This window comes from Micromys minutus (assembly GCF_963924665.1).
Source record: "Micromys minutus genome assembly, chromosome: X".
Lineage (NCBI taxonomy): Eukaryota > Metazoa > Chordata > Mammalia > Rodentia > Muridae > Micromys > Micromys minutus.
Window position 1 is genome coordinate 107,640,308 of NC_137970.1, and position 9,476 is coordinate 107,649,783.

The 9,476-nt window shown below is 41.1% G+C and overlaps 1 protein-coding gene across 1 annotated transcript; it reads right to left on the reverse strand.

The window, feature by feature from the left end:
* Positions 1-2,932: 2,932 nt before the first annotated feature.
* Positions 2,933-4,033, reverse strand: LOC308415183 (melanoma-associated antigen B16-like; the record flags this gene model as incomplete). Its single annotated transcript, XM_080910210.1, has 1 exon — positions 2,933-4,033. One exon carries the CDS (start codon positions 4,031-4,033, stop codon positions 2,933-2,935), a length of 1,101 nt encoding a protein of 366 aa, XP_080766336.1.
* Between the last annotated feature and the right edge of the window lie 5,443 nt (positions 4,034-9,476).

Consider the following 9,476-nt stretch of genomic DNA (forward strand, 5'->3'; position numbering starts at 1 on the left):
TGGGGGGCAGAGTGTTCTATTAAGAGCATGCATGGGGGAAAATGTTTTATTAATAGCATGCACGGGGGAAAGTTTTCTATTAAGAGCATGCTTGGGGGGTGGGAAGTGTTCTATTAAGACCATGCACAGAAGGAAAGTATCCTATTAATAGCATGCAGACGGGAAAGTGTTCTATTAAGTTAATGCATGGGAGTAAATGTTCTATTAAGAGCATGCATGGTGGGGAAGTGTTCTATTAAAAGCATGAACTGGGGAAAGTGTTTTATTAAGAGCTTGCAAGGAAGAAAGTGTTCTAGTAATAGCATGCACGGGGGAAAGTGTTCTATTAAGAGCATGCATGGGAGGGTAGTGTTCTACTAATACCAGGCACAGAGGGAAAGTGTTCTATTAAGAAAATTCAGAGGGGGCAAGTGTTCTTTAAAAGCATGCACTGGCGGGGAAGTCTTACATTAACAGAATGCATGGCGGGAAAGTGTTCTGTTAAGAGCATGAACGGGGGGGGGGAAATATTCTTTTAAGAGCATGCTTTGGGGAAAGTGTTCTATTAAGAACATGCGCAGGGGAAAGTGTTCTATTAAGAGCATGCACAGGGGTGATTGTTCTAGTAAAGGTATGCTTGGGGGGGTGTTCTATTAGGAGCATGCATGGTTAAAGTGTTCTCTTAAATGCATGCACGGTCGGGTGTTCTATTCACAGCTTGCATGATGGAAAGTGTTTTATTAAGTGCATTCATGAGGGAAAGTGTTCTATTAAGAGCATGCATGGGGGAAAGTGTTCTATTAAGCGCATGCACGGCAGGGGGAAAGTGTTCTATCAAGAGCATGCACATGGGGGAGTGTTCTATGAAGATCATGCACAGGGAATATGTTTTCTTAAATGCCTTCCTGGGGGGAGTGTTCTATTAAGATCATGCATGTGGGGGGAAGTGTTCTATTAAAAGCATGCATGGGGAAATTGTTCTAATAAGAGCATGCATATATTTATGTATGTATGTGTATATGTGTATATGTATGTATATATGTGTATATGTATGTGTATATGTGTATATGTATGTGTATATGTGTATATGTATGTATATATACATGATTTTTTATTTTCCTTTTACTTTTATTTATTCAAATCACATTACAGTCACTGCTTCTTTTTCCCCTTTGGTGAATCACGTGTTTCTGTTCGTGGTCCATGTTCTGTGTAGAAACTTGGAACCCCAGTTTAATGCTCACTGCTCCAGAGCCTCACCGAACTTTGAGTAGAGAGACTCTGGAGATTTGAACATGTGAAGTGACATGAGTTGTGTGTGAATCACGCCAGGGAATTTGCCAGCAGGAAAAGGGTACATGGCTTTAATCAGAACAAACAGCTATTTCCTTTTTGCTTCTGCTCTTATGGGGGTGCAGAGGCCAACATGCAAGTGGTCAAAAGGTAACTGGACATGCAAGTGAGCAGCAGGCTGCTACATGCTGACTTGTGGCTGTGTGTTGAGTGTTGACATGCCAGCAACACACTGTGTTGACATGACTCATAGAAGCTTCGAGGAAGCTGATCTCATACCAAGTAGAGGTCTAGGAGAAGCTGGACAGATAACACCAGTCATATCCTGGAATGGACGAAGTCTGGCACCCTGAGCACAGACACTTGCACACTTACACACTTGCACACTTGCCATGCTCTGCATATACTGCTTAGGGAGGTGAGCCTGGTGCCCTTCTTAGTGCCTATCTGAAGAAACATAGAGTGGCTTCTGCAGGGGATGAGATTTTTCACAGAAAGGTCCACACCCTGGTATCTGGGGATCCAATGTTGCTTCATCTGCTCAGATCTGCGCTTAAGTTCCATCTGCTGTTCCCCTGCATTCTGAGCTCAACCAACATAAATGTGTTTGTTGTTCAAAAATAAGATCATCATGCTTAATTTATACCCAACAAGAAAATGGTTTCCATGTTACTTTCTGTCCTACCTGTACTTCATGCTTATGGTAACTAGTGGGATTTCAATGCATGCTATCAAACCTCTAAAATAATTAAATACTGACAAAAGTATTCACATAATGTTATGCCAAAAATGCCTTTCAAAATCTTTACATGTATTTCTCTATTTTTTTAAATAAAGTGTAAGAAAAAAATGTGTTTTGCATTGAGTTCCTTTCCCTTCATCTCACCCACAGGATTCTGCGCATCTTCCTACCTTTCAAAGTTGACAAATCCAAAGTGTCATCTGCCCAAACTTGCAGAAGCACTCTCTCATCATCCACTTCTTCTTCAAAGCTCCTAAGAGAACCCCTGCTGAGCTCTTTCACTCTGGCTCCAAGCTATGCTTCTTGCTCCTTCCAGGATGTAAATCATCTGACTGACACTCTACTGCCATTTTAAAAGCATTCCCTTTATTTTCCAAATAGCCCTTTTGTGTTTCAAAATGTACAAACACAAAGCCCTTAGAGCCCTTTTCATCACAAGCCACCACACATGAAAGGGTGTCATTACCAAATATAGAAAAGGTACCATGTTTTTTAGGAGGTGGGAGATATTCAAAGGACTTTTAGATTTTTTTTTTTTTTTTGATTTTTTAATGGCAAATGTGTGTTCTGAGCCCAGAGCACACTCTCCGCACCCTGCCAGGGAGAAGGGGATGTTGTTACTCTTTTAAAATGAGAAATGATTTTATTCTTAATGATGTAATAATTCCTACAATTGTGACAAGGAACAACTCTTTGTCTTCATCTCAATCATAAGTATTTTCATTACTCTTATCTTTCTTAAACTATTGTGCATCAATTATCATATACAACTCAAACAACACTAGAAATATTATGTTTAAAAGTCTCTCTTAAGCAGCATTATTTTTGACTTCACCCACCCCCCCCCCCTGGGGTAATCAGCGATTGTTAGCAATTCAGTGAGCAAACTGCCAGGTAACCCAGTGCCTTCTGTGTCTCTTACTGTGACTCTAAAATCATGCCAAGGCATCTCTCTTCTCCCAGCAGGGCTTCTTCATACTGAAAAGGAAAGGCAGTAGGGTCTGACCCATGAACCTTGGCCACAAACTTCAACACCCTCATCTTACTAGTTTCTGCCTTAGCCCACGGCCCCCACACAAATGCACACTGCATGGGATCTGTGTTGCCCAGTGGCTGGCGTGCCAGGTACCCCTCCATCACAAACTCATGCGTGATCAGCTCTCTGGGTTCACCAAAGATGCAATGATCCATCCCAGGATAGATGCCCATCGGGCTCAACGCTTCCCAAATGTCCTCCTCAGTCACATGGTTGCCCTTCATGAAGATGATGCCCAGGATGAGGATTAGGAGACCGGTCTTGGGGAAGCTGAACTCATGGCTACGCATTCCATCATAGGTGAGGCCTAATTTGATGAAGATGGTGTAGAAGTGGTTGATAGCGTCCACCTCCCTCACACCCAGGCCAAAGACCATCTCCATGCGCTCAGAGGCTCTCACGAAGATTTCCTGATAATGGTCTGAATCTTCTCTGACAATGAGTGCCATGATGTCACTCATGCTCAGCATCTCCCTCGCCTGGTACTTTACCAGCATGTAATTCACCAAGAAATTAACTTTGCCATCTATGACAATGACAGACAAATCTGGATGATGTGGCGGGAAGGCCAGGCCACCCTGTACCTCTCTGTGACCCAGGCCCTCGGCACAGTCCCCTGAAGAGGCACAGGGGAGCTGAAGACCCCTGGAAGGACTGGGACTCCCATGTGCAAGATCTTTCTGGTTGTCAGCCATGATAAGTTGACGGGAGTTACATGGTTCCTCTGAAGCCTTGGGGACCTGGGCCTCCTCGCCGGTCTGACCCTTCAGACTTCCAGCCATAGGGAGATGAGATGAGGAACGAGGCTCCTCAACATGGCCGGAGCCTGCTGTGGTCTGGACTTGACAGGTTTCTTCACAGGTCTGGCCTTGGTTAGCTGTATGTTCTGGACTCTTCTGAAGTTTGGACATGGCAGGTGTGGAGGTGGGAAGGCAGCAAAACGAGGAACTGTTTGGAAGAGAAAGGAAGGAGATGGGGGTCATCTGCCTATAAAATTCGCTCTTCCAGCAGAGTTGTGAAAGTTATACTATACAAGTTCACAAGGAAGACCTAATGTGTGCAAATTAAAAGACATGCTGAGTGCCAGGCCACCCAACATGGAATGATCAGAGGGCAGTGAGGACACATATGTGGCTCTGTTGAAGTCACTCCTTTTTTAAATGAAGAAAAAAATCTCCTTAATCTTCACTACTTTAATCAACATTAAGCCACATTTTTTTGCCATAACAAAACCTTTTCCCCACAAGATGGGTCTGAACTTCTGTTTGTGGCTGAAGAATTGCACATAGCTGCTGATATGGAGAAACTGAATTTTCTCTAATGTTGTAACACTTTGTTGGTTGAGCACGCTCTGATACATAGACACACACACACCAAACTACTTGGGGAGTAAAAGTAGAACTTAATAGATTAACAAAACAAAACTAAGTGGGTAGGAATAAAAGGAGGTGAGATTGAGGAGAAGTGTGGCAAAGAAGGTGGATATGATCAAAATTTTATGAAAACTTATAATAATAATAATAATAATAATAATAATAATAATAATAATAATAATAATAATAATACAACCATGCTCCCAAGACTAAAACAGTAGGGACCCTGCTTATTTAAAATGCTCAGGCAACCAGCACACAGGCCCCTGGATGCTCGGAAGAATGGCAGGGACACTTTTCATCCTAAGTGGAAATATTTGTATATTTTAAAATCTGCTCATTAATAATTCAAAAGGTAGGAGGATAGCCTTATGGCAACTTTTATTCATTAAAATCAATATGTTTATTTAACCTTTACAGACCAAGAAAACTCTATTTCCTATGTTACATTTTGTTCTACATGTACTTTATGATCATTGTAAATAGTAAGGTTTCAATGCATAATATCAAACATATAAAAATTAAGTACTGGCAAAAATATATTCATATCATTTTATACTAAAATGCTTTTAACAATCTGTACATGTATCTCTGTTTTTGTTTTAAATAACATTGTAAGGGTGCAAAAACCCTGAGCCCTCAGAGGAGCCTTTCAAGTGCTCTACCACCTGAGCCCACACAAGAGAGCCTGGAGATGGCCATCAGGGAAATGAAAATCAAAACAACCCTGAGATTCCACCTCACACAAGTCAGAATGGCTAAGATCAAAAATGCAGATGACAGCAGATGCTGGCAAGGAGGTGGAGAAAGAGGAACACTCCTCCACTGAGGGTGGGGTTGTAAGGTGGTACAACCACTCTGGAAATCAGTCTGGCGATTCCTCAGAAAATTGGACATGGTACTACCTGAAGACCCAGTTATTCCATTTCTGGACATGTACCCAAGAGAAGCTCCAACATACAACAAAGACATATGCACCACAATGTTCATAGCAGCTCTATTTATAATAGCCAGAAGCTGGAAAGAACCCAGATGTCCATCAGTAGATGAATGGATACAAAAATAGTGGTACATTTACACAATGGAGTACTACTCAGCAGTCAGAAACAATGACTTTATGAAATTCTTAAAAAAAATGGATGCATCTAGAGAATATCATCCTGAATGAGATAACCCAGTCACAAAAGAACAGACATAATATGCAGTCACTGATAATTGGACACAAACCCTAGAAAGTACTGAATACCCCAGAATCAACTCACCTGCCACATGAAGCTCAAAAAGAAGGAAGGCCAAAATGGGGATGCCTCAGTCCTTCTTAGAAAAGAGAACAAAACTCTCATGGGAGGAAACACAAGGTTAAATAGAGAAACAGGGATTGAAGAAAAGATCACTCAGAAGCTGCCTCACCTGGGGATCCTCAACATATGCAGTCACCAAATCCAAGCACTATAGCTGGTCTCAAAAAGTACTTAAGGGCAGGAACCAGACAGGGATTCCCCCTCAAGTACTTTGCTAAAGTCATACAGATACAGCTGAGCATGCTTGCAGCTAATCAGTGGTCTGAACTTGGGGATCCCAATAAGGTTGCTAAAGAAAAGATCTAAGGAAGAGAAAGGTGTTGAAACCTCATGGGAAGATAACAACATTATCAACCAGCCAAACCCTCCAAACCTCCCATAGCCTGAAACACCAACCTCTGTGGGCACTTTGAGAGAACCATTGATCCAGTTGCATATGTAGCTGAAGAAAGCAGTGTCTGGCATCAATTTGAGAAGAGACTTTTGGTCTAGGGAGGGCATGTTGTCCCAGTGTAGGGGAATGATAAGACAATGGGTGGGGAGGGGGATCAGAAGGGAGTGCACGTTTGTGAAGGCAACTGGAGGGGGAGGGGAGATGAGAGCAGGCCAGGGTTGAGGGATAACATCTGAAATGTAAGTCAGAGTATCTAATAAAAAACTATACATTAAAATAAAGAAAAAGAAAATGCTCTAGGACAAGGGCAAGAACTAAAGACCACAGATTTGTGTGTGTTTGTGTGTGTGTGTGTGTGTGGGTGTGGGTGGGTGGGTGGTATTGACCTACTCAATGCTTAGGAACCTTACTAGAACCAAAAAGTATGGGTGTCCCCTTCATTTGGAAGTTTACCTAAATAAATATTCAACTACTGGCCATCCTAGATCCCAGTATACAGAGTGAGGTGTTGTGAGTTTGACTGAATTTATCTGAGTTATCTACAGGGAAGAACAGAGTATATGGGTAGTTAATAGTTAATTTGTGGTCATTCCTGTACTTAACTTTATGGATGGTTCATTCATGCTATAGACCAAACACTTTGATAATATTTGAGACCCTTTCCTGCTGTTGGTTGTATCACACCAAGTATTTGTGTCTTGTCAGCACCAGGGAGGAACTTGAAGGCACTCAATTCATCTAGCTTTTTTCCCCATGCTACCATTTGTAACCATTATGGGTATAGCTGTGTTGAGATCACTCATTTTGGGGTATCAATCACCATCAATAAATGTCCTTTCTTTTTCCAATAGGAATGTCTGGGATATGATTTAATTTTCTCAGAACAAATTATCTATTATCACATCTTCAATCTTCAGGAATAAGGAATAACCACATATCACAGTTTGTCTTACCAAGGGCCTCCTCAGACATGTTGGGAAACCAAGTACTGCTATATTAATTAATTCAGATATTCTAATGCCTTTGGGCCATGGGTTGTAGTTTTTATTTGGAGTATTGATTGAAATGTACTTTCTACATTTCCATAACTACTAGTTCAATTCCCTTCCAGAACCAGGGTCCATGTCCCCGGACAACTGTGGGTTCTAAGAAATCTGTCTGGCAAACCCAGCTTTTCTCTGTGACAACCATCTCTTGGAGACCTGTGCTCTTGGGAAGGGAGATCTCTTAGATTTCATTCAGGATTCTGCCTCAGATTTTGGATGTTTTATGCCACGTGACATGTCATGGGTCTATGACCACAAACCTTTGCCCCTAAAACTCCCATCAGGAAGAGGACGAACATTTACCCAAACATAACATACACTTGCTAAAACTATGGAAGGCACATCAATGTTGCTAGTCTGTTACTTCTTGTACTAATGACTCAAGACTATGAAAAAAATTAATTAATTAAAAATGACTCAAGATTAGGAATTAATTAAAAAAGTGTCCTTCACTAGTATCGAGGTTCTAACATTACAGGTGTGTATTGCAAAGCCACCTGCTTCTAAAGTGAGTGCGTCCTTTAATGCTGATCTAGAATACTTACCTTAAAAACCGGAAAAGCACCTGTCTATCTTCCCTCTTAATTATCTGGTTTCCCATCAAAGGCCACAGCTCACTAAAGCAAAGTAAGAAAGAAAGGGATGGGACAAAGCTTATATTTTGTAGATGCTCCTTCCAGGTTTCTCTAGGGCTAAGAACATAGACAAAAAAAAAAAAAAAGCACCATGATATTCATTTCCTTTGGACAATGTAGGACATGGGGACCTCTGTCTCTCAAAGAGAGGTTCCTTAATATTCGCAAGCCTACAATTCTTAATCTAAAATTCACAACCTCATTTAAAAAAAAAAAAAAACTTCCAAATAAATTCGATGAAATATTTGTGCAAGTCTGCTTCTTTTATGCCATGATAAAATCCAGATGAAAGGACATTTAGGAAGAAAGGGTTTAGTTCACACTGCAGGTAAATTTCACCACTCAAAGCAGTTGGAACCTGAGCTGAAGGCAGCAACCTGGAGACAGGATTCTAAATGACTAACAGGCCAAACAGGGCAATGGTTTTATTTGGGGGAGGGAGAAGGAAGGGAATCACAGAGGGGGAGAGATAGTACAGAGAAAGAACCTTAAGAGGAAAAATGAAAAATACCCGGGGAAACATTATTTTATGGTAAATTAAATTATATATACATGTACACAAATTAAATTATATACACATGTACACAAATACACATAGTCATACATGTCCATACACATACATATAAGCACACACACATACACACAAACATACACACATACACATACACAAACATACAGTCATACACTCACACATTTATATATACACATACACACACATACACTCATAAACACATATACATATATATATATATATAAACACACACCCACATATATATATATATATATATATATATATATATATATATATAAACACACATATATAAACACACACATACACAATCACACACATACACACACATATATACACAAACACACACATACATACACACATACACAAACACATACACACACATGTATAATTTGAATGGAATTATGCTGGTAGGGTGTTAATGATCATCCCAAGAGTCAAAGATTATTTTACAGACTATGTTCTGTATTGGAACATACAATGAATGCACCAGACACATCAAGAGGCACATACTATCTAAACCCTAGCACTGTGCATGGAAAACCTATCTGTGAATTGTAGGTCAAGGAGGTTGTGATAGATTCATATGCTTGGCCCAGGGAGTGGCACTAGTAGAAGCTGTGGCCTTGTTGGAGGAAATGTGTGTCACCCTGGGGATGGGCTTGAAGACATTCCTCCTAGTTGCCTGAGGATGCTCAGTCTGTTCCTGGCTTACTTTGCATGGAAATGTAGTGCTCTCAGCTCCTCCTGCACCATGCCTGCTTGGATGCTGCCATGTTCTCACCTTCATGTTAATGGACTGACCCTGTAAGCCAGTCCCAATTACAGGTTGTCATTTATAAGACTTGCCTTGGTCACGGTGTCTCTCCACAGTGGTAAAACCCTGATGAACACAGAGGTCTATGAAACTCTTCCAACGGCATTGGTCATTGTCATTGCCCGTTATTCTATACTCAGACTTGAAAGTGAGACCCTATTTGTAAAGACACTGCACATTTCAGACATGGGACACAGAACTGGGCACCAACTGACCTACATGCCTCCTACCTGAGGACCTGTTCTCATGTCATCTGAAAGGCCTTCGTCACACGCCAAAGGAGAGAAGCAATCAAATCGCTCTGTACAGCTGTGAATTCTACGAACAGCAC